Source organism: Chinchilla lanigera, unplaced genomic scaffold (genome assembly GCF_000276665.1).
Source record: "Chinchilla lanigera isolate Chin_1 unplaced genomic scaffold, ChiLan1.0 scaffold00056, whole genome shotgun sequence".
Taxonomy (NCBI): domain Eukaryota; kingdom Metazoa; phylum Chordata; class Mammalia; order Rodentia; family Chinchillidae; genus Chinchilla; species Chinchilla lanigera.
Genome location: NW_004955457.1, coordinates 11,813,582 through 11,839,357, shown reverse-complemented (window position 1 = coordinate 11,839,357; position 25,776 = coordinate 11,813,582). Strand labels below are relative to the sequence as shown.

The following is a 25,776-nucleotide window of genomic DNA, read 5'->3' as shown; positions in this document are numbered from 1 at the left end:
TCCCGATTCGGGGGTCCTGACCTCGGCCCTGACACGCCGGTCCTGACCCCGACTGCGGCTGCGCAGGTATGCTGGGCGGGGCCTTAGGTTCCGCCTCGGAGCGGCCTGCGCACTACTGCCGCGCCGACGCCTGAGGGCGGGGTAATTCCTGAGCGGCCGGAATGATTAGCCGAGGCGGCGCCCCGCCCCCGGCCCCCGCCTCCTCCCGCCCGCGGGGTGACACGGGGCTGAGCTGGGGAAGGGGCGCGGGTGCCGAGTGCTACGGCGGCCGCCGAGCTGTGCGAGTGCGGTGAGGGGTGCGGGCGGCGGGCGAGGGGCTGCGTGGCCTGGCGCGGGGGTCTCCCTGTCAGGCACTGGGCCGACGGCTGGCGAGCCGAGGCCGGCGGAGGGGCGAGGCTCTCTCCTGGCTTCTGCCGAGGAGACGGGGTCCTGGGTCGGGGTCGCCCCCGCGTCGCGCGGCCGCCGTTCTCAAGCTCTTCTCGGCAACCTGGCACCTCCTCAGCGTGCCTGCGCTGTAGCGGTCTGCGACGCAGGGAGGGCATTTAAAGCTCCCGCAGCGCTTGGGGGCTTTCCCGGGCGCTTCCCTCCTCCCCCCGGCGGGAGGGAGCCGCGGAGGGGAGCCGGGTGGGCGCGGGCGGCGTCCCGGGAGCCGCAGAGTTAGGTGGAAGGTTTCTTCTCGCGTCCCTCCCGCCTGCGATCTGCCAGCAATCCCACCGCTTCCAGAAGCGGACTAGGAAACCCTAAGTAAGGTTGGGTGTGTTTGGAAGGTGTCCTGGGAGTGTGTGAGTGCGGGTGACTCCTGGTCTTTAATCTCCCTGAGTGCGTTTAGGGTTGAGTAGGAACCCAGTTTTAGAGATCGGCGCCGCTGGATTCTAGGACTTGCTACTGATGTTACCTATCGTGTTCCTTGCGGTATTTTCCTGAAACAGAAGTTTCTGTGAAATCTAAGCTGTATAAAAGTTTGTCCTGTTCACTGTGGCAAGGAGAAGCAGATGAATACAGAAACCTAGTTTCTGATAAGGCTTGATTTTTAAAATGCGGCCTCTCTTTTTTGCACAAACGTGTGGGTATTTTTCTCTTTCACAGATTTAATTAATTGCCTAGCTACCACTGATGAAGATATGTTGGAATAACTGCTGAAACTACCCTTTACTGACCAGAGACCATCTGTTTTTTGCACTCATTTTTGCTTTCCCTACCGCTTTGAGCTTTATTGTAACGGCTGAGAAACTTGGAAAATAAAATGAACATGCTATGGTCTTGAATATGATTTTTTGAGAAAAAATTAAAAGTGCCAGAGTGAAAGCCAGAATGGCATCCAGAGAGAGGCTCTTTGAACTTTGGATGCTTTATTGTACAAAGGTAATCCTTTTCCTTTTTATTTCTATGTTTTAAATACTTTATTATAAAACTCTGTGACTGGCTTTATTTATTCAGTGGATGCTAGTGTATTTATTCATACCAATAACCCCAAATTTACAAACACAAAAGGGATTTTCTGTTTTTCACGTTTCAGTGCATAACGCATATTAGCCGTAGGATGTGTTTTTATTTGATTCTTCGGTGATTTCAAAGTTTGATAAATAAAATTGTATAAATGAGACAAATATTTTTGTTTATAGTTCTCAAGTGGGAGCAGGATAAAGACATTTTGTGAGAAGGACATTAAGCATTTTTCTCATAGTTGACCTTTTAAAGTGTATAGAAAGGTTATTGACGTGCTTACTATGCTATTGCCACTGTTAAACTTGAGTAGTGTCTCATTTGATCGTCCTGTGTCCTGAGGTTATTATAATTGTCACCTTTTACTGATGAGAAAACTGGTGCTTTGACTCCATAGGTTTAGCCATTGACTCCATAAAATTTTTGTTTTTATCACCTAGAAATAATTTTCTTTTTCTTTTTTTCTATGTAAATTTTTAGATGTAGCTTTGGTTTTAGGTTATTGAGAAGGGTGTTCTTTTAAAACATGTTTTTCAAGTGAGGAACCCTGTTACTACTTTGAAGATAGTGGCCTGGGTCAGAGAAACACAGCTAATCTATTTAAGTGGGATACTTTCAGATCTTTAAACAGTGGATATTTCTTAAACAGTGATCTCATTTATCTGTAACATTAAATTTTAACTTCCCTGTTTGATAGCTATTACAATTACTAAAGCACGTACACCTTGAAATGTTTAGTATGAATTTTTAAAATAGCTTTTAGCCTTGTGTAATTTAATGCCAGAAATATCTTTTTAAAAATAGACAACTCTTCCAACAAAAAGAACATTAGACACTTTTTTGAAAATAATCATACGTTAGTCAAAAGTTAAAATGAAATTTTAGTAAGGCTTGCCATTAATTTGAAAACCATGTTTGTTTTGTTTTGTATTTTGACAAAGAGTTTCTTTATGTAGCCCAGGCTGGTTTTAAACTCACTGTGTAGCCAGACTGGCTTTGAACTCACAGCGATCCTTTTGCCTCAGTCTCCCAAGTGCTAGGATCATGGGTGTGTGCCACCACACCTGGCTGTAAATGATTTATATATTAAAACATTTATACAAACTTACTAGATTTTATTATTTTCATATAGACAAAAGGTGAGTTTATTTCTTTATTGATTATGATATTTGTAGGTAGATTTAGTATTTAAGTGATACTGTTCTTATTGAAAAGGTAGTAAAGTTTACTGGCATACACTGAATTTTCTTATTGACTTTTTTGAGAGAGTTTCTTGCTGGGAACCCAGGGTCCTCTTGCCTCAGCTTCTTGAGTGCTAGAATTAAAGAAATGTATCATTGTGCTGGGCTTACTGACTTTCAGTGTGTGCGAATCCTTGCTCTCTTTTGAGATGGTTGTCCTTAGTAATGAAGGTTTTAGTAATCGTGGTCTTTTTTTTGTTCGTGTACCAGGGCTTGAACTCTGGGTCTCAAATGTGCTAGGGAAGTGCTGTATCACTGAGGTAATCAATCTCTAGGCTCTGACCAAATTTTGAAGCCTGTCTCTTCTTGGACAGAAAGATAAATCCCATTTTTATGTTTAAAATTAAATCACATATGTATTTAGTAAGACTAAATTTCTAAAATTGTTTTTAAAGTGTAGTTATTTGTAACTATGATTTATACTTTGTTGTACCTGTTAGATAATAACTTCTTCTGCAGACCCCTTGATTCAGGTAGCTGTCAAATATAGTTCACAGATTTAACTCTTGTACCTAACAAAGATGATTGCTAAATAGGCGTTCTCTGGCCTTGCTATCCTTACTGCTGCCACTCTGTTAGCCCCTGAAAACCACCTGACTCCCCTCCCCTTGATAAGCTTATGCTTGTTTTTACACGTTTTTTTTCCAGTATTGGGGCATGAACCCAGGGAATTCCTGCCAAGCTACATCCCACCTCTTTATTTTAATTTCGTTTTGAGGTAGATAGTCTTGCTAAATTGCCAAATTGCCCGGGGTCTACCCTCCTGCCTCAATCTCCTGGAATTATAGGCATGAACCACCATGTCCAGCTTTTTTTTTTTTTTTTTAAATACTTTTGATGAATTTTCGTATGACTTTGGGACTGCTTATATGTATTTTGTTCTTGAGGTGCTGGGAATTGAACCCAAGACTTTATGCTTGCTAAGCAGATACCCTGCCACTGAACTATAGCTCTTACAAAAATGTCTACAATTTAGTTTTTTGTAAATTTTCAATATTACTGATTGAATTTTGAACCCAGTGAGCCTTCTCACTGAACTGCATTAGCAGGGTTTTACAAATTTTTTTTGAGAGAGATTTTCACTAACTTGTCCAGGGTAGATTCAACTTGATGGCAGTTTTCCTACCACAGCCTCCTGAGTATGTGGGATTGTAGGCATATTGCCACCATGCTTTTTCTTAATCTTTTTTTTTTTTTGGAGACAGGGTCCACTCTGCAGTTCATGCTGGCCTTGAGCTCGCAACAATTCTCCTGCCTCAGCCTTGCAAGTACTGGGATTACAGCTGTGTTCCTCCATGCCCCTTGCTTTTTTTTTTTAAACCAGTGTTTTGCTATGTAGCTTTTTTTTTGGTCGTTTTGAGACATGGTCTTACTGTGCACTTCAGGCAGGCCTTGAACTCACTTTGTAGCCAAGGTTGGCCTCGAATTCACAGTGATCCTCTTCCCTCATCTTCCCAAGTGCTGGGCTTACAGATTTGAGCCACCACGCCCAGCTTGCTGTGTAGCCTAGGCTGGCCTTTAATTTGCGGTCCTCCTGCCTCAGCCTCGAATGCTGGGATTGCAGGCATGTGCTGCCGTGCCTGCTCTATGACTTAGTTCTAAGAACTTCTTAGATGTTTTTGTGGGCTTCCAAGTGTAAAAGTCTCTTGTTTTGTGACCTTGAACAAGACTTACTTCTTTGGGTCTCATTTTTCTCACTTGATGACTAAGCGTGTATACAGGGAGAATGCTTGTTTTGACTCACCATTAAGAATTTTGTTTATTTTGTCCACTGAGGGACAGTTAATTTTTTTGTTTGACATTATGTAAATTGTTATATAGAATTTTTTAGCTGTTTTTTTAAAGCTTTTGTTTTGGAAAATTTTAATCATCTACAAAGTAGAGACAATACAGTGAACTCTTGCCATCTAATACCCTACTTTAACAATGATGAATTCATATTGTCGTGTTTCATTAATAATCTTCCATTTCTCTTTCCTGTTCTTCTGAATTATTTTAAAGCAAATTCCAGGCCAGAGAATTCTTAAAATGTTACATGATTCTTTAAAGTATCAAATATATTGCACCATTCACACTTTTTTTTTTTTTTTTTTTTTTGTTTAGTACTGGGAATCAAACTCAGGACCTTGCGCTTACCCCAGGCAGGTGCTTGTGCTGCTAAGCTATATCCCTGCCCACACTTTCTGACAGGCCATAATAATCTTTTTTTTTTTTTTGTGTGTGTGTGTTTTTGAGACAGGGTTTTGCTATGTAGTTCAGGCTGGCCTTAAGTTCAGTTTGTAGCCCAGCCAGGCTGGTCTCAAACTCAAAAAGATCCTCCTGCCTCAGCCTCCCCAGTGCTGGGATTACAGGCATGTGCCACCACACCCAGCCATAATAATCTTATGTTACCACTATTTGAAACAAAATTTACACATTTTATTTTATTGAAAGTATCTGTGAAACTTTAATCTATAGGTTCCCCCTCACCATATTTTTCTTCCTTTTGTTGTTGAAGAAACTGGATTTTGCCCTTAAATTTTCTAGTCTGACTTTTACTTATTCACTTTTTTTTTTTTTTTTTTTTTCAGTTTTTTTTTCCAGTACGAGGAATCAAACTCATGACCTTGCACTTGCCAGGCAGGCGCTGTGCCGCTGAGCTAAATCCCCAGACCTCACTTTTCTTGGTTTTATTTAATTGTTCTTGTTATCTGGTGCACACCTGTAATCCCAGCACTCAGGAGGCTGAGGCGAGAGGATTTCTATGAGTTCAAGGCCATCTTGGGCTACATAGTTCAAGTACAGCCCTAACTACATAGCGGGATCCTGACTCAACTAAAAAAGAAAAGACCCCAACAATTCAGATTCTATTTTGGGTGTGGAAGGGTAGGGAAATTCACAAATGTAGCAGTTACCAATGATTTTTACTTAACTGTATCATTTTCTTAGGATTTTGCAAAACCCTTAATACAGTACTCTAATTCTGTTTTTTCCATTTACCGGAACACACAGAAATATGCCCTTTAGTCTTTGGTTGGTAGTTCTCTAAAGGGAAGGCAAGCAACATAAATATTTGATTTTTTTTTTTTTTTTCTCTTTTTGAGACAGGATCTTACTATGCAGTTCAGGCTGGCCTTGAACTCACTTAGTAGCCCACACGGGTCTCGAACTCACAATGATCCTCTTGCCTCAGCCTCCAGAGTGTTGGGATTACAGCCACGTGCCACCATACCCAGCAGATTCTTTTACTTTTCACCACAATGACTTGATTTACTTCTATCTTTTTTTGGTCTTTTTGAGACAGGGTCTTGCTATACAGTTCAGGCTGGCCTTGAGCTCACTTTGTAGCCCAGGCTGGTCTCAAACTCACAATGATCCTCCTGCCTCAGCCTCTGGAGTACTGGGATTACAGCTGTATACTACCACGCCCGGCTTGAAGTTATTATTATGTATTATAAGCAAGATGAATTCTGGTCACCTAACACATTTCTGATCTCTTCCACTGGTATATAAGACTATTACAGTGATTCAAATACGTAGTCTGAAATTTTCATGCCTGCCAAATGGTCATCTCCACCCAGGGGCAAGGACTTGATTAACAGCGCATTTTATATAGCTCTTCCAAGTTAAACATTAATTTGAACAGGTTTAATCTGGTATCTGGCTTTTAGTTCTGTAGTTAACTTGTATAGATATATTTATCTTAGGTATAGAAGGCAAAAGGACTTAACTGTTTAATGTCTAAAGTGTTTAAACCAGGTGCATGCCTATACTAGCACTTGGGAGGCTGTGGCAGGAGGATTATGAGGCTCACCGGAACTGCACAATAAAACCCAAAACAAAAAAAGAACTTGTTATCTATATAATTACCATGTTCACTGTGTTTTTTGTTATTATTGATGTTTTGTAGTACTGAGGATAGAACCCAGTGACTTTACACTGAGCTACACCCCCAGCCTAATTTAATGTAGTTTAGTTTATAATTTAATTTAATTTAATTTAACTTTGAGATAGGTTCGTTCTTAGTTGCTAAGTTGTCCAGCCTGTGCTCAAACTTGTGATCCTGCCTCAGCAAGTGCTGGGGTTACAGGTGTATATCACCACACCTGGCTGTTAACTGTCTTGGTTCTGTTTTGGGTGGGTACTGGGGAATTGAACTCAGGACCTCACACTTGCCAGGCAGGTGCTGTGCCTTGGAGCTATATCCCCAGCCCATTCACTGTCTTGATATTATTTCTTCATTTAACATACTTAATGTGGAAGAGACAGGGAAAGAGAAATAGAGAATAACTTTATACCAACTTTTAGTTCATTATACAACATTTTGGAGCTCATCTATTTGCATAGAAAGAAAGAAATACGCTAAATTCCCTACGTCAACCTGCTGCCAGTGAACAGGCATGAGGATAGTTTTCTGTTAGCTTTTATGGGAATACTGCAGTTGATCACTGGAATATGAAGAGAGAAACTGCACTATTCAAAGTTTTAGGTAAAATTAATCTTTTTCTGTCTGGTGTAAAGTAACAAATGAATTAATCTCAGTAAAAAGATATAGGGTGACTCAGTGTAGCCTTTAGAAATGTGGCATTGCAGGTTGAAATTCAACTTTTTTTCCCCCTCAGATTTAGTTTCCATTGAATAATTGTGTGGTACCAACAAAGGAACCAAAATTTAGTTCTAATTCTGCTTATGATCTTAAAGGGCCTCAAACACAGGTTACCTAGTTTATTTTTTAATTTTTTTTTGGTCTTTTTCAGGCTGTCCTTGAGCTCACTTTGTAGCTCAGGCTGGTCTCAAACTTGCAATGATCCTCCTGCCTCAGCCTCCCAAGTGCTGGGATTACAGGCGTGTGCCACCATACCCGGCTCCTAGTTTCTTTATATCTCAGATTTTTAATTTGTCAAATTGAAAAAAAATGACTTACATATCTGTCAAAATTGTTGAGAAAACTGAATAGGTTGTATTAAAATATACCTTAAGATTAAGAAATATAAATGCATAATGTTAGTATTTTGTGAGCATACTGTGTGTCTGAGGGTGTTTCAAGATTATTTCCAGCTGGCATTTTATTATATAATAATAGAAGGAACAGCATTGTCTTGTCTTTTTTATCAGTAGTAATGAAGCTTTGATCTGAATGTCGTAAGTAATTTTAGTCTTTACTTAATTATTCTTGTATCCAAGGGTAGTGTTGAAGTATCTTTAATAATGATTTGAGGTCCCTCCCAACCAAGTTTGTTTTGGATCTTGGTGATGCTTCATTTCCTGCTGTTGCCCTTTGTCCTGCTAAATCTGGAGTATGACTGAAATAGATAGTTTTGCAGTGAGCTCAGACTAAATTTCCTTTTCAGAATAAAAGTTTTATTTCATAAGGAAACAACTTACAGGTGTTTTATTCAGGTGACAAGTACCTCTTTTTGTACAGGTTTAGAAAAAAATAGAGTGAATACTCTTCTGAGAAAATTACCAATTTATTAGAATGTATGATAATCTTAAGTAAAATTTTTAGGCCCAGTACATAATTAACTCTTAAAATTTAGTAAATCTGAAGCCAGGCGTAGTGGCCCACATGTGTAATCCCAGCACTCAGGAGGCTGAGGCAGGAAAATCGCTGTGAGTTGGTGGCCAGCCTGGCCTACAAAGTGAGCTCAAGCCCAGTCTGAACTGCATAGTGAGACCCTGTTTCAAAAACATACACAAAAAAGTTAAGCATGAAAACTTTTTTGTCTTCTATTATTGAGTATTGAAATTTAATTGTCCCTGGTAGGAGGTAGAATTGGTGGACTTAGGTATAGACATATAGCATAATATGTAGATGTAGAAGTAAGTTTAGATTTTTCTGTTTTGAAACTGATACTTGGATGTCCCATTGACAGAGTTAGCTCATCCAAGGTCACTGGGAAGTATTTCAAGATTTCAGTACTTCACACACACTTGGGTAGAAATACACAACATAGGTCTTGAGTTCAAAAGGAAAGTTAATGCTGAAAATGCAGCTTTGAAACTCATACTGATGGCTGTATGTGCTTAAGAGGAGTAAAAATCAGGAAGTCTTAGAGAACATTGTCATTCAAAAAGACAGAGCAATCTGAAACTCCTCTGCCTTAAACATGTAATAAATATTTTGTGGTTTTTCCTGTTTTAGTAAAAGATGTCAGAGGGAGAAGAGTTTAAATGGGTGGAAAACTGGTAGTGGTTGGCTGCTTTATTTAGAAAGTAAAGAAGGGCGTAGTGAGGAGAGTCAGATGTGACACAGCACAAAGGAAAGCATTGTGGAACGTGCATTGCACGCAGCATTTCAGGGATTATCGGTGACTTTTGCAAAAGCAGTTTGAAAAAGAGTGGCCAAAAACCCCATTAAAAATACAAGTTAATACTATTTTTCATTTAATTGGTTTATTTTTGTGCTGCTAGGGATTGAACCCAGGGCCTCATACTTGCTAAACAAGCACTCTGTCACTGAACTACACTCCCAGGCCCTCAGTTCATTAGAGCTTTTATTCTTAAATTAACAGGTTTTGGGCTGAGGATGTAGCTCAGCAACACAGTCCCTCGCCTGGAAAGTGCAAGGTCCTGAGTTCGATTCCCAGTACCTAGCAAAAAAAATTTTGATGTCTTAAAAAAAAAAAAAAAGCTGAGCAGGTGGTGCACACCTGTAATCCCAGCTATTGGAAGGTTTAGGCAGAAGGATCATTCTGCTAGTTTGAGACCAGCCTGGGATACAAAATAAGCTCAAGGCCAGCCTGAACTGCATAGCAAGACCCTGTCTCAAAAAGACAAAAAAACAAACAGATTTCAATTTAATGCCGAAGTGCTTTGAACATTTTAAATATGTCCTCATTTTTGACTAACCTGGCCAGGGATCTTTGTTGGTCTCTATATCACATTTGCCATGGGTGTCTAGAACACATGAAAATTTCAGATTCCCAAGAATCCTTCTGTAACTCCAGAGATCCTGGAATTTGAAAAAGAATCGCTCTACAGATTGAACAGCCGCTGTTGATCACTTGCTATCAATGTGAATATAACCACCAAAATTAAATAATAATTGATTGCAACGCTGAAATTCCTAAAATGTTTCAAGTATGTAAAAGAAATAAGAACACAAACTTTAAAAATTCTTACATGGAACTTTTTTTTGAGAGGAGTCTTGTTATGAAGTTCATGCTGGCCTTGAACTCACTTATGCAGCCCAGGCTGGCCTCATACTCACAGCAGTCGTCTTGCCTCAGCCTCATGAGTGCTGAGATTACAGACGTGCACCACCACACCTGACTTCCTTTTGGGGAATTTAAGGATTCCTAAAAATATTTCTGATAGCTTCTAGGGTTCTTGGGCTCCATTTTCAGAAATACAAGGGATAGTTATTATACTAGACACACTGCTGTTGCTTTCCCTTTTCTCTAGCTTCCTTTTCCTTTCTGGAAAATTACAGGGTAATTTTACTACAAAAAAGTGAGGAATTGGGACCAAAAATCCGATCTCGTGGTCTTCTTTATTGGTCACAATTATTCTGTCCTTTCTATATGCAAAGTTCATGTTCATCTCAAGAACTTAACTCTTAACCAGTCATGCTCTCAGTCTTGAAACAGGATCTTGGATTCATCAGGCCCAATTGTGATTTCTCTTGGTATTGAGAACTGTGAAGACACTATCAAAATCTGTCCCCCACAAACGCAGCATGTACAGGTGTAACAGGAATGGCACCATAGGGACTCTTCAGAAAGAGAAGGATAAGAGACACCTAGGAGGCTTTGGTTAATAGCAATTCTGAAAATTGCAAATATTGTCTCCTACCTTCCAAGAAGAAATGTTTATGATTTGACTCAGTTCTCTTCTTTGGGAATTGCTGTCCATGCCACTCTTCTCTATTGCTTTTGGCTCTATACTTTTGGAAGGTTTGTCATCTTCCTTTTGCCATCTCTCAAGAAGTATTAGACAGTATGTACTCTCTTGTGACTGAGCAGAATTAAAAAGTCTCTTATGAAGGCATTTCTCTTTCCCTCTATGTCGTTCCCTTTTGTCAAGTTACACTGTTTTATAACTCCAGCATGATATTCTGTAGTGGAAATGAGCACGCTTTGCTTATTTTAGTAGGGAAAGACATTTTTCTCACTATGTTTGCTTTGAACTTTGGGGCAGAGGCAAGTATATATATATGTTTTGGTTTTTAACTATTTTAAAATAGTTAAACAGTATGAAGAAATGGTAAAATTTTGTAACTTTATTTTGTAGGTCTGCTGATACCTGCCTACCATTAGTTTATATTATACAATTAGTTTATATTAGTTTATATTATACAATTACTAAGAATGAGTTTTGTGTGTATACATGTTAAGATATGGATGATTAGACTGTTAGTTTATATTATACATTAGTTTATATTATACAATTACTAAGAATGAGTTTTGTGTGTATACATGTTAAGATATGGATGATTAGACTGTTAAATTTCAGAAAAGTGGTACTAAGACTTCAATAATTGGTTCATGGTCATTATTGCCTTAATTGTTGGTTATTTAGTAGTTGTCATTTTAAATGTGTTCCTTTATTACAGTCTCCATGATGAATTTTAAGTAAGTATAATTAGAATCATGTGCTACACTTAATTTTCAATAGTTTTTAATTGTTAAAGATGTAAAATAAAATGATGATAGGTCACATTTTAATGTCTTGTAAATAAAATGTTCAGCCTGGCCAACTTAACCAGTTTCTTTCTCTTTTTTTTTTGCCTTTTTGAGACAGGGTCTCGCTATGGAGTTCAGGCTGTCCTTGAGCTCATTTTGTAGCCCAGGCTGGTCTCAAACTTGCAATGATCCTTCTGCATCAGCCTCCCGAATGATGGGATTACTGATGAACACCACTATGCCTGGTGACATTTCTATTCTGGTCATTCAAAATTTTTTATTTTTTATTTTTTTATTTTTTTATTTTTTTTTTTTTTCAAAATTTTTTAAAATAGTAGGAACTCTCTAGGCTATGAAATTCATCATAGCCATGTAGGAAATCCTTCAGAGATGAAAGAATTCAGGGAAGAGTTAGCAACAATCACTTTATCATGCCCTCATCAGTTTTATTTTTTTCAACTTGGATATTTCATGCCAGGCATAGTGGTGCATGCCTGTAATCCCAGCACTTGGGAGGCTAAGGCAGGAGGATCATTGCAAGTTTGAGGCCAGCCTGGGCTACAAAGTGAGTTCAAGGCCAGCCTGAACTGCGTAGTGAGACCCTGTCTCAAAAAGACAAAAATAAAAAAAGATTTATGTTTTAAGAAAAAGTAGTAATGGTGATACTATTATGATGAGCTTTTAATTTTTATTAAGATATACAAGTTAATTGCAGAAAATTTAGAAACTATAGCTGTATAAAAGTTGTTCAATGGCTGGGGATATAGCTCAGTAGCAAGCATTTGCCTGGCAAGCACAAGGTCCTGAGTTTGATTCCCACTACAAAGAAAAAAAAAAGTCGCTCAACATCTCATTGTCCAGAAACTTTTAAAGTACTTCATGGATGTGATTTAAGACTACAAATTATTATGTTTACTATTACAAATCATTAAGATACTGAATTTTAAAAACAACCTGACATGAAACTTGAACATTATTTTAAACTTTTGTATTCCATTTAACAAATGCCAATCTTATGTCTATTTTGAAATACTCATGTTAATACATTGATTTATTATGTAGTGATACACTTTTTCCACCCTAAAAATTTTAGTATAATTTAATTAGTTTTTATTGGGTTCCTGCTGTATACATACACTTACTTACCACCATCTTGTCCCTTGAATTTTGTTTACCTAATTTTTTCATTTGATTAGTTTTTTTAAAAAATTAAGCTGTATTTTAGAACAGTTTTATGTTTATTGCAAAATTAAGTGGAAAAATATAGCAGGTTTCCATACGGCCTGTTTCCTACACATGGACACCCTTCCCTTCCACCCATGTACTGCACTACAGTGGTACCTGTGGTCATTTGGGCCAGAAATCTCTGTTCGGCCACCATGTGTGAAACTCCAAGGTGAACTCAAAATGCATGCAACCAGATGTTTGTCACTGAACACTGCTTATGTGTTACCTTTTTCAGGACCTGTAGATTTTAGTGTTATTTCTGTATACTGTACTGAAACAAGTTGTCTGAGTGGAAAGTTACATGAAAATAGCTCAAGTAAAATTTGAAATCTTTCTAGAGATTGATTGGTATTATAGACCTAGTTTTGTACATTGACCTCTATTAGAATATTGTTTATTTTATATATGTTAGAATGGCTTCCACCTGGGAGTATGAGGCTAGAGGATTGCAAGTCCAAGCCCAGTCTCAAAATTAAAAATACAAAGATCTGCCAGGTGTGATGGCACATGCCTATAATCCCAGTGCTCGGGAGGCTGAGGCAGGAGAATCTTTGCAGGTTCAAGACCAGCCTGGGTTACAAAGTGAGCTCAAAGCCAACCTGAACTACATAGTGAGAACCTGTCTCAAAAATGAAAAAAAAAGGTTGAGAAGGTAGCTCAGTGTGATATTCTGAGTTTAGTGCTCAGTACTGCAAAAAACAAACACCCTCCCGCAATGGTTCCAAACCTTTTGTGGATGTGATGGGCTTTCTTTTCATTAAAATTTTTGCTTTTATCTTTTTAATTGACAATGAGTTCATCTGACAACATACTTGTCTACCTAGAATCAGTTTCCCACTTAGGTTATAATCCCAGATAGAAGAAAATTAAGGCAACCAATATGAATAAAGTCATAAATCATTAGGAATGACCTGCTAGGAGAGATGGTGTTTTAAAGAGTAGGTAGTAGCTTAGGCACAGCAGGTGTTCCAGGTAAGCATAAGGTATGACCAAAAAGTACAAAAAGTGATCTTAGGATAGATTTGTGTTTCTGGTAATAAAGTAGGCTAGGTTATTTGGACTAAAGCATTAAAAGATAAATAAGATCAATAAAATAACAAGATTATGAAGCCAAATCCTAGTGAAAGGAGGAACTTAAGTAAATGGAAGCCACTTTTGCCTATTGAACCTGAGCTTTTGTTTTCATGGCCTGGTGGATGGACAGAAATCAAAACCAAGAAACTATCCAGATTGAGAATTCTAGATTTCCCTTATGATCTCCAAGAGTTACACCTTTGGCTTAAGGATGAACTAGATAGAAGTCAATTCACTTCAATGTCCCACTTCAAGTAAGGAACTTTAGGGAAAAGTGCTGTGAGTGAATTCTATGGGTACAGACTAAAAATCAGTATGTCAGATATTAGTAATGAAGTAAAAGTCAAATTTAAGCAGATTGTTTTATAGAGCCCAATATAACATTGATTATAAGATATACAATTATTTTATATGACACTGAGGAAAAATGCTGGCATTTAAAACCGCAGCTTAATGCATTATTTCATAATGTATGAGTTGACCATACCAGGATTTTATTGTTTTGAATTTCATTTTTCTCTTGGCTTTGTTTCGCTTGGCTTCATTTGCATTGCATAGCATATGATAAATCTTTTTGTATGCGTTTCAGTTTCATTTATTTGAGATGATCTCCCATTCTTAAGTTAGTAAAACAAGTAGCTATTGATAAAAAATACAGTGCTGATCACTATTCTGTAATAAATATTTACTTCATTAATGCCAAGTTATACTTTGTTTTCATGCCTTTCTGTATACATAGTAACTATTCATTGCTTACTCACTGCATGTGTATTTTTCCCTTGTACTGCTTGGGATTAAATTCAGGATTACTGAGCTATATCCTCAGCCCTTTTAAAATTTTATTTTGAAACTACTTCTTGCCAAATTGACCATCAGACCTCAAACGTGGACCCTCCTGTCTCAGCCTCCCAAGTAGCTGGGATTATAGACATTAGCTACCATACCCAAGCTTGGTAGATTTTTTTTAAGCACAGCTTTCTCAGTAATTGGTAGAACAAGTGGAGGAAAAAAGGTAAAGATAAAGATTTTAATAATATGATTGGCAAATCTGATGTGATGTATTTATGAAGATTTTATGCCCCATATATATTCCCTTCAAACACAGGCAGATGTTTACAAAGAATGATGATATAACACCTTAAAGTTCCAATAGATTTCAAATTATTGAAATAATAGAGTATGTTTGTGGGTTTCTTGGGGGGTGAGTTTTTTTGTTTTTGTATTTGATTTTTGTCTTTGAGACAGGATTTCACTATGCAGTTCAGGCTGGCCTTGAACTCACTTTGTAGTACAGGTTGGCCTTGAACTCACAATGATCCTCCTGCCTCAGCCTCCTGATTGCTGTGTTGGCATTACAGGCATGTGCCGTTTGTTTTATTTTGTTTTGGTATGGGGGATTGAATTCAGGACCTTGGCCTTGGCAGGCAGGCGCTTATGCCGCTGAGCTATATCCCCAGCCCTTATTTTGTTTTTGAGACATGGTCTTGCTGTATACTTCAGGCAGGTCTTGAACTCATGATATAGCCCACGCTGACTTGAACTCTTATAGATCCTCCTGCCTCAGCCCTCTTGAGTTCAGGTATTACAGGCATGTACCACAATGCCTGGCTTAGAGTATGTTTTTGAGTGGAATACAGTTAAGAAATTGCTAACAAGAAATTTTTAAAAGACAAACTAGAAGGCAAGAAACACACTTTTAAGGTAAACCTTGGTTGAAGAACAATTAATAAAGGAACATTAGAATTTTTAAGTTGAGTGACAGTACTGGGTATGGTGGTGTATGACCATAATCCCAGCACTCAGGAGGTGAAAGCAGGAGAATCATTGCAAGTTCGAGACCAGCCTGGGCTACAGAGTGAGCTCAAGGCCAGCCTGAACTGCACAGTGAGACCCAGTCTCAAAATGACAAAAAAAAAAAAAAAAAAAAAAAAAAAATTGAATGAGAAAAGTATGTTTTAGAACTTGAGGTATTATTTAGGGCTGTTTATAGCTTTAAATACAGTATTATACGTTAGAAATGGAAAAGGGCTAAAAATAATGAACCGTTGATGGTAGCCAGCCTCTTAGATCCCCACCTCCTGCTATTTACAGCTTTGTTGTTCTCTCTTACATTGTACCAGAGTTGGTCTTTCCTCTTAGTAGAATTTCACAAAAGTGATGGTATGTCATATGTGAAGTCATGTTCACAAGATTTTTCCACCTCATTCTGGGGAAAGCTAGTCACTCTGTTAGTTGCACTATTGAGAGGCCCATTTTGTGGAGAACTGATGCCTCTTCCCAGTTAGCAGTGAGTGTGCTTTTAGTGGTTCCTCCAGCTCAGCCAAGCTTTGATTTGACTACAGTCTGATTTGGCAGTCGTTACAAACTAGCTCATGAGAAAAGCTTAGCCTGTACCAGCAAACTGACTGACACTTGCATTCCTTTCCCTGAAGAAACTGAAATAACACGTTTGTTGTTTTAAGGTAATTCATGCAGGAGTAGATAAACTAGTACATCATCCATTTAAGAAAAAAGAATAAACCCAGTGAGTAAGGGATTTTTTTAAAAAGTGGCAGTTCTCAAATTTATTTTCAGTTGTTGCAGGAGATACACATATATTTCAGAAGGTTGGTATGTATTAAGGAATAGGTTTAAATTTAATAAGTTGCTGTCCATTCTTGATGAGTGGCATAAAACAGTATATGTGTGTACTTTCGTGTGTGTGGTGGTGGGGATACTGGGGAATGAACCTAGGGACACTGTATTTCCAGTCCTTTTTATTTTTTTATTTAGAGACAGGGTCTTGCCAAGTTGCTGAGGAAGGCCTTGAGTTTGCATTTCTCCTGCCTCAACCTTTGGAGCTTTTGGGATTACAGATGTGTGCCAGCACACTCAGCAGTACCTAGATATATTGGAAGTAATAGGATTGAGAGTAAATAAATCTCTCTTCCTCCTACAGATCTTCCTGTTGGTCATGGTCATATCCTAAGGAAATTGTAAGCTTTTTTTTTTTGTTTTTTGTTTTTTGTTTTTTTTTCTGGTACCGGGAATCAAACTCATGACCTTGCGCTTGCCAGGCAGGCGCTGTGCCGCTGAGCTAAATCTCCAGCCCCTGTAAGCTTTTACCAGAAAGTACTCACAATGGAAAAGACTTGATTGTAGAGTACTGTATATGGTAGATAATGTAGTAGCAGTCAAGGTAGCTAACATGCTCTGAGTGATTGCTAAGTACCTAGCAGTGCTGACTGCTTCACAAGTTTCTGCTGGCTTGAACCCCCAGTGGTGTGTGTACACTGTCCATTGGATAACTCATACCACTCGATGGGACTGTCCCCTGCCAGCCAGTGGGCCAGTCATGCATGGGCCACTGATGGTCAGGGCCTGCTGGCAGTGAACCCTAACAAATTGTGGCCCCTAGTGAACATACCAATGTATGTTATTTAGTGCTTTCCACACCCCTCTGGAGCAGGGAATACTGTCTTCATTTTAGAGAGAGAACACAGCTCAGAGAAGTGAAGTAAATAACCTACTGAAAGTCACACAAACTGTAAGTTCAGAGAGTTTTGAGAGGAAAAGAATATAATTAAAATTGGCTGGTAAGGGAGATCATGAAATATTTTATATATATGAAGCATAGAATGTGCTCATTTTGTGGGAGTCCTGATTGTGGACAAAGCTTATGAAGAGAATATTAATTGATACTTATTAAGTATTTACTGCATACTAGGCATTATTGTAAGATAGTGACATGTATTAGATTATTTAATTTCCATGACAATCCTTTAGTACAGGTCCTATCATTAGGGTTACTTATTCAAGAAAATGACAATCCAGCTGAATTGGCTCCAGCACTCCTGCATTATTTAATGTATCTGTGTGCTGTGCTAATAAATAAGCATTTGGCAATAGGGATACAGACCACACTGGTGTTTCAGTATACCAGGTTTGTCTTATCCATGAAAGTGACTAATCTTGGACATTTAGCATTGTTTCTGAATACGGGGAGATCTTTCTTTTTATGGCCTTTGGCAGCAAATTATCCTCTAGGGATTTTTGAGTGGCGGGGGCAGCAAAAATTCTCAGGATTTTTAAAGACTGTATACAGGTTTTCCTCTTTGCTTACTAAAGCTCCATTTCCTTCATGTACAGTTCAGAGACGTCGTAATACAGTGGAGAGAGCATATATTGGTTTCATATGTCCTTGCACTTTAACCCCAACACTGTCAGTTATTAGCTGTACGATTTTCAGCAAGTTCATAAGTTACAGTTTTATAACCTGTAAAATGGGGGAAACTATATTTTCTTTTCTGGATAATTGTAAGCAGTTAATAGGATGTTGTATTGTCAAAATGTTTACTGTAGCACTTAGTACATGGCAGGTGCCTTACGAATTGATTGTTTTACTTCCTCGTAAATGAAATAAAACTGTTTCTTTCCTTATAATTGCTCATTTTTCTTGGAAAACTCTGTGCTTACACTTAGTATTCCTGACCTTTAGAATTTGAACTAGATACTACAGAGTTCTTAAATTAAATATGAAGAGAAATATGTTAATTTCTTAGAGAATTATGTAAAGATTTTGTGTCTTAACTTTTACTGAGAGATAATCCTCTGCCCTTTCAGAAGGGAAAAATGATAAGGAAACTCCAGATACTTGTACTTCTGGAGTCTAACCTGAATGGATAGACAAATGAATGGCAGATGAATGACATTCTAGTTTGAAATATAAAAAATAAGTAATGAAACTCTTGAGAAAATTTGTCACGAAGTTCTTGTCTAGAATATTTCCATCTTCTGATTTCTCAGGAATAATGCAGATAGGGAAACTTTACAAGCTGATTTGGAACAGTATATTATTAGAAAAAATAAACACACAAAAGGTCAACAGTCCCTTCATATTCTGGGAACATTCTTTTAAATTTTGAATTACAATGTAATGCTTTTATTTTAGAGAAGTAAGTTGCTTGAGTTCCTTTATCCAAGAGCAACGTTTACGCAGTGATGTTTAAAAACTGCTGAATCACATGCTGCAATTGACTGGTGTAAAGAAGTATTGAGGAGCCAAAGGGAAAAATACTAGCATCCTTTTAAAGATACAGTTTATATTTAAAAAAAAATTTATGAGGATCATAATTTTTTTTAACTCAGTTTTATTGTGATTTCACTTCTAGTCATAATGCACAGGTCTAAAGTGTCAAAGGTGATGAATTTTGATAAATGCAAAGCATTATCTTAATCAGAAACTTGAAAATTTTAGCACTGGGGTGTGGCTCACTGCCCTAGCACTAGGCCCTGAGTTTGTTTGTCCCAGCATTACAAAAAAAAAAAAAAAAAAAAGGAAAATTTCCATCCATTAGAAAATTTCCCTTGCCCTCTTTCTGTCGGTCCTCTCAAAAGGCAACCACTCATCTAATTCCTGTCGTCTTAGCCTCTTCTAGACCTGCTCTTCATATAAATAAAATAAATACAGTATGTATACATTGATGTCTGGCATCTTTTTTCAGTAGATTTTGTAAATTTGTAGAAACTGTCAAATTGTTACCCAGATGATCATACTATTTACTATTCCCACAATAATATATAAGGGCTACAGTTATTCCACATCTTCACTAACATATATCTTCAGCTTTTTCAACTTTTGCCATTCTAGTAAGAAAAAAATATATATGTACATTTCATTTTGTTTTTATTTGCATTTCTCAGGGCCGGGGATATAGCTCAGTGGTATAAACACCTGCCTGGCAAGTGTAAGATCCTGAGTTCGATTTCCAGTACCAAAAAAAAAATAATTTGCATTTCTCTTGGTAACTAATGATAATGAACACATTTTTATGTGCTATTTGGCCATTTGTGTATCCGCTTTTATCTAGTGTCCACTAAAAAAATTGACTTGTTTTTTTGTTACGGATTTATAGATACTCAGCTGATAAAAATCTTTGAGAATATTTGAATTTTTCATCAACTATATGGCTGGCATATGTGTGTGTGGTGCTGAAGATTGAACCCAGCGTGTCATGCATGCTGGATAAGTGCTGTACCACTGAGACACATCCCCAGTCCTGCCTTTCATTTCATTGATAATGTCTTCTGATGAGTGTATTTGCTTGTTTATTTCTTTTTACTTATTTGTGTTGGGGATTAAACCCAGGGCCTCATGCATGCGAGGAACAGACTCTACCACTGAGGTACACATAGCCATAGCCTTAGCCTTTAATTTTTCCTCTTTTGGTTCATGAATTTTGTGTCCCAGGAAGAAAAAAAAATCTTTATCTCCATGTCTGAAGATACACTGTGTTTTCTTTTTTTTTGTACCAAAAATCAAACTCGGGGCCTTCTGCTTGCCAGGCAGGTTCGTGTGCTACTGAGCTATATCCCTGGCCCTGCATACTGTATTTTTTTCTGGAAAATTTTGTTTTAGTTTTTGTATTTAGAATAATGATCCATTTTCAGTTTGATTCAGTTTATACATTTTATACCTCCTATCTTAGTATATGTGTTGCTGAAGTGAGCACTGTACTTCCTATTCACTGAAAAAATATTTACTGAGCACTTGGTGCTAGGCACTGTTTTAGGTACTTGTTATCCATTAACAAATAAGAAAAGTCCTATGTGAATTTATATCCTAGGGAATGTGACAGGCAATAAATAAATCGCAGAATATGATAAAGGAGGATGTGGTTGGGAAAAAGAATGGTAGAGTAAAAGCCGTTGACAGATTTTGCCTCCAAGAATATATCATTTAACGAATGACTTGAAGCCAGGGGTGGTGGGCACACCTGTAAACCCACCACTCAAGAGGCTGGGGTAGAAGGATTGCTGTGAGTTTGAGGCCAGCCTGGACTACATAGTGAGGTTTTTTTCTTTTTTACTTTTTTTTTATGGTACCAGGAATTGAACTCAGGACCTTGTGCTTGGCAGGCAGGTGCTGTGCCACTGAGCTATATCCCCAGCCCTACATAGTGAGTTAAGGCCAGCCTGAAATACATAGAGACCCTTTCTCAACAAATTAAAAAAAAAGAATGACTTGAAGATGGAGGAGTATTTAGGTGTCTGGGAGAAGAGTGTTCTGGGTAGAGAAAAAGGTCTGCCATGTCCAAGGGCTAGGTAGCCACGAGGTAATAGTGTTTTTTGTTTTTTGTTTGTTTTTGTATTTTTTGAGGCAGGGTCTCACTATGCAGCTTAGGCTGGCCTTGAGCTCACTTTGTAGCCCAGACTGACCTCAAACTCACACCCTCCTCCTGCCTCAGCCTCCTGAGTCCTGGAATTACAGGTGTGCGCCATCGTACCTGACAGAGTAGTAACAGTGGGAAAGATGTAGAGTGATACGGGGGAACTGTTTAGAATCCCACAGGACATTGGTAAGGCTAGCACATTGAATGACATGGGAAGCCATTTGAGGCCTCATTATACTTCTTTTAAAACTTTATTCTTTTTATTAGTACATACTTGTCATACATATTGATCATATTCATCATAGGGAATTTGTATCTGAACATAACACATTTCAGTTCTTTTTTTTCCTATTCCCCTCCCCTCCCTTCAACCCTTGTTCCCCTCCCCATTTTACATAAGCTTTGTTTCCATTTCATTATACTTAAGATACTTTGTAAAAGAGCACATAGCTTTTGCTGAATATCACTTAGAGATTGCATATTGTTGCTTCTTTACATAAATATTTAGTGGTTGTGAAAACATTATTTTTCCTGACAAATACACCTAATGTAATACTTTTTGTAATGATTTTATTTCAGAAAGATCCAGATTACCTGAAGCTGTGGTTGGACAATTTTGTTTCTAGCTATGAACAATTCTTAGATGTTGATTTTGAAAAACTGCCTACCAGGTATGTAGATCCACAACTTTATTACCCTTGCTCATTTTTGGTACAAAAATGTCAATGCTGACATGTTACATGGGTGACGAATACATCAGCACTCTTGATAGCCTGAATAACTGTTTTCCTGGCAAAAAGTATTAATCATAGCAGTTTTTTTTATTGGTACAAGACCTGGCTTTTTGAAACCTCTTTTCTTTGGTGAGAGACTACCCATTGGTGCTTGCAGTTCACTCATTTCTGATGCTAGCTCCCCAGGGTTATCACCAGGTCTCACAAGTTAAAGGCACAGCCCTCCATGGGGCTAGCTTTACTTCACACATCACTCACAAATTTTGGGGGAGACTCACATTTCTGACCAACTGACTTAATTTAGGCATTTTATCCCTTCTCCAGTTCAGGAATTTCCTAGATTATCCAAAAGAATTCACCAAAAGTACTATACTTCTGATACAGCTTTATTATAAAGGACACACGTAGGACAGGGTCTAGAACGGCCCTGGATGCAGAGCTTCCTTGCTTTTCCCCATGGAACTAGGACACGTTATCTCCCAGAGCATCAGCGTATCAGCAGTTGGGAAACAAAACACATGACTTATGTCCATTTCCAGCCTCACAGGAGAGCCTTAGGAGGCAAGCCGGGCGTGGTTGCCTCAGAGGCTGAGGCAGAGAATCATTGTGAGTTTGAGGCCAGCCTGAACTGCACAGCGAGACTCTGTCTCAAAAAGACAAAAAACAAACCAAAAAAAGGCAAAGAATTTAGATTTTTAAAAGTTATATTTTCAAAATGATAAATGGAAAATTCAAATTTTAAGAAGTACAACTGAAAGTACAAATCTTTCCAGCACTTACCACCATTTCTGGACTCTCAGTTCCTTGGCCATGTACAAGGTAAAGTTTTTTAAAGCTGAGTAGTTGTTTTTGTTTGTTTGTTTTCTGTTTTTGTTTTTTGGTAATGGGAATTGAACTCAGAACCTTATGCTTGTCAGGCAGGTGCTTGTGCCACTGAGCTCTCTCCCCAGCCCCCAGTCGTTGTTAAGTAAGAGAAGTTGGCTGGGGTAAAAAGGAGGAAAAATAGGGAGAGGCATTTAATTCAACTACTCAAAGTTGAATTTGAGTTCTCAAAATTTAACTTCTCAAAAGAAGTTCCACTTACACATATATGTTGAGGGAAGAAAGCAGAAATACTGTGGTTAGTGAAGAGAAAGAGTACTGGAGAATTAAAAATCTGTAAGGAATAGTGTTTGAAATTTGGGGATAGGGGCTGGGGATTTAGCTCAGCGGCAAAAGCGCCTGCCTGGCAAGCGCAAGGTCGTGAGTTCGGTTCCTGGTACCGGAGAAAAAAAAAAAAAAAAAAAAAAAAAAAAAAAGAAATTTGGGGATAAGGATAGGCAGTGAGAGAGTAGTAGTGAGAGTTGAGTTTAGAGAATCATACAGGGGCCAAGTCATGAAATACCATGAGTGCTCTGCTAATGGATTTTATTTTTTTTTTTTTAAATGAAAGATAAGGCAGTTTTAAAAAGTTTTGGCTGGGCATGGTGGCTCATGACTAATCCCAGCTACTTGAGAATACGAGGCAGGACTGTTGCAAGTCAGAGGCCAGCCTAGGCAATTTAGTAAGGCTATCTCAAAAAAAATGGGAGTACAGAAGTACAGCTCAGTGGTAGAGCATATGTATACTATGCCTGAGGCCCTGGGTTAAACCCCCAACTGCAAAATAAAAGTTTCTTTGTGACGATGTCATGACCAAGTTTGTTTTTCAAGTTGTTTTGTTGGCATTATAGAGGGAGAATTTGAGAGGGTTGAGACTGAAAGCAAGAAGTCCAGGAAAAGGGAAGAACTGGGAGAAGCAACTACTAAATGAGACTGCTGAGAAAGGACCAATACTTTATAAATTTAGTTTCAGATTTCTTTCTCATCAGGATATTATTTGATAGAATTTTCTCAAGATTATGCTTTGATTTCTACTAATAAAAGAGTATTCATGTAGTTTGTACCGAGAAGTACTTTAATTAATTAATTTTTGTAGTACTAGGAACCTAACTCAGCGGTACTCTACATCTGCAGATTTTTATTTTGAGATAAAATCTCATGAAGTTGAGGTTTTATCTGGGCTGGGCTCAAACTTGTGATCCTTCTGCCTCAGCCTCTCCAGTAGCTGGAATGACAGGAATCTGCCACTGCACATGACTGTACTTTTACTTTGATAATTTATAGTTTACTTTAAATCATGGGCTTATCAATTTTATGGAGTTAGAAATTGGGCCTTTGAATATTTGGAGTATTAGAATGAGACTTCTGAAGTTTCTAAGTGGTTACCATCCACACATTAGAAAGGGATTATTGGGGGATCATTTCTAAAAACATTGTGTGGACTTCTACTGCTGCAGTGTTTAACTCAGGGTGAAGTTGAGAAATGCTAAGAGTATTGCTTTATTTGTTATATAGTTAGCTTTTGTTGTTTGGTTTTTGTTTTATTTTATTTGACACAGGGCCTTGCTATGTGTCAAATAAAACAATAAGCCCATGATTTAAAGTAATTCAGCCTGGCCTTCACCTCCCAAACTTTTTTTTTGGTAGTAGGAATCGAACTCATGACCTTGCGCTTGCCGGTCAGGTTCTGTGCCACTGAGCTAAATCCCTGGCTTCAGCCTGGCCTTGAATTCACTATATAGCTCAGCTTGGCTTTGAACTACAGCAATCCTGCCTCAGCCTCCTGACCACTGGGATTATAGGGATGTGCCACCATGCCCGGCTATAGTTAGTTTATTTAAAGTTGTGTTTTTAGGTGTCTGAGGTAGGAAGATCAAAAGTTCAAACCCAGCTTGGGCGATTTAGCAACTTGGTGAGATCCTGTTTCAAAAAATAAAGAAAAGGGCTGAAGTTGTAGCTTAGTGCAAAGGTATTGGGTTCAATTGTCAATACCTCAGAATTAAAACAAAAAATCCCTACTGGACCATGAATTTAGATTTTACTAATAGCACATTTTTAAGTGCAGACTGTGTACAAGACACTGTATAAAAGTAGTTGAATTATAAGTAAGAAACTTCATGTATAATTGTCATGTAAAGTACATGGACCTAAAAGCATTTCTAAATTAGAGACTTCATAATGCAAGGCAGATTGCTTTTACCAGAATTTAAAGACTTGAACAAACTTTGAGCTAGGCTTTTGCCTGCTTTAGACCCAATTATTGCTGCCATTCAGTATTCAGTAGTCAACAGAGGAGTGAAACAAATTTTTGGAGTTTGGGAAATTTCAACAAAAAGGGCATATAATTTTGGGCAGTGAAGTACTTCTAAGTTCTCAAATGCTTATCATACTAGAAACATGGCCAAGAATTTTAACGTTACCTGTAAGTCATGTTTCAGCAGAGTGTTAACTTTATGAGAACTAGTTTTCAAAACAATACAAAAAAGATACATTGCTCTTTCAGTCGCTAATTACTTTTTTTTTTTTTTTTTTTTTTTGGTACCAGGAATTGAGCTCAGGACCTTGCTTGTGCTTGACAGTCAGGCATTTGTGCCACTGAGCTATACCCCTGGCACTAATTACTTTTGACAGTTATTTTGCAAAATGTGCAGTGTGGAACAGGAAGACCAAGGATAAAAGGAAATAGTTCTTTAAACCATTATGGATTATTGGAAAAATACAATGTTTTCCTTGTTGACATTTTTTTGAAAAGTGGAGAAAAAAGATTAACTTAATCTCAAAAATTATATTTAGGTCTCTGTTTATTATCTTGAGTTACCCTGGTTTTTCTAAGCACCTCTTTACTAGGAGAAAAAAAATGTATCTGACAATAAGAGAGATTTTCTGGTACTGCTTATGAAAAAGAGAATGAACAAATCTGAAGCTACAGCTGAAGTAGTTCTCATTCAAAAATAAAGCATGGTATTTTTGTAACATAGTTATAGAATTTGTCAATCTTTATAATTTGCTTTGGGAATGCTATTTGTGTAATTTAATTAAAATTAGGTGTTAATTTTATAAAAGGAGTTTCTTAATTTATGTTGGAGAATGGTTGAGAAGAAGGCTAATTGTATTTATGTATTTGTTTGATTACTGCTATTATACTTCAAATTTTTTTGTCTGCAGTGAGTCAGAGTCTTTCATTCAGTGTAAAAGTACTGTACTAGCGTTAGTTCACATGAAGCATTTTCTGAAGAGACTTAAATTGTAAATGCCATTTAATTATAGGAGCTCTTTACTCTCCTGAGATTTGGGTGTTTTTCATAGTGGCTTATTAAAAAATCCTAGGCTTCAGTGATGGTATATATATATATTTATTAAAAAATTTGGGGCTGGGGATTTAGCTCAGCGGCAAAAGCGCCTGCCTGACAAGCGCAAGGTCGTGAGTTCGGTTCCCGGT

The 25,776-nt window shown here is 37.9% G+C and overlaps 1 protein-coding gene across 10 annotated transcripts in view; it reads left to right on the top strand.

The window, feature by feature from the left end:
• Nbeal1 (neurobeachin-like 1) overlaps window positions 1-25,776 on the top strand; it is a 167,793-nt gene continuing 142,017 nt past the window's right edge. For 4 of the 10 annotated variants that reach the window (XM_013520723.1, XM_013520721.1, XM_013520722.1 and 1 more), the window contains exons 1-3: window positions 147-289; window positions 1,087-1,362; window positions 21,322-21,413. In XM_013520723.1, the coding sequence (XP_013376177.1) occupies window positions 1,312-1,362; window positions 21,322-21,413 (143 nt within the window). In that variant the 5' untranslated portion in view covers window positions 147-289; window positions 1,087-1,311. Of the gene's footprint in view, window positions 67-137; window positions 290-647; window positions 745-1,086; window positions 1,363-21,321; window positions 21,414-25,776 lie in introns of those variants that run through there. The other 6 variants (XM_013520720.1, XM_013520724.1, XM_013520719.1 and 3 more) reach the window with 5 other exon arrangements.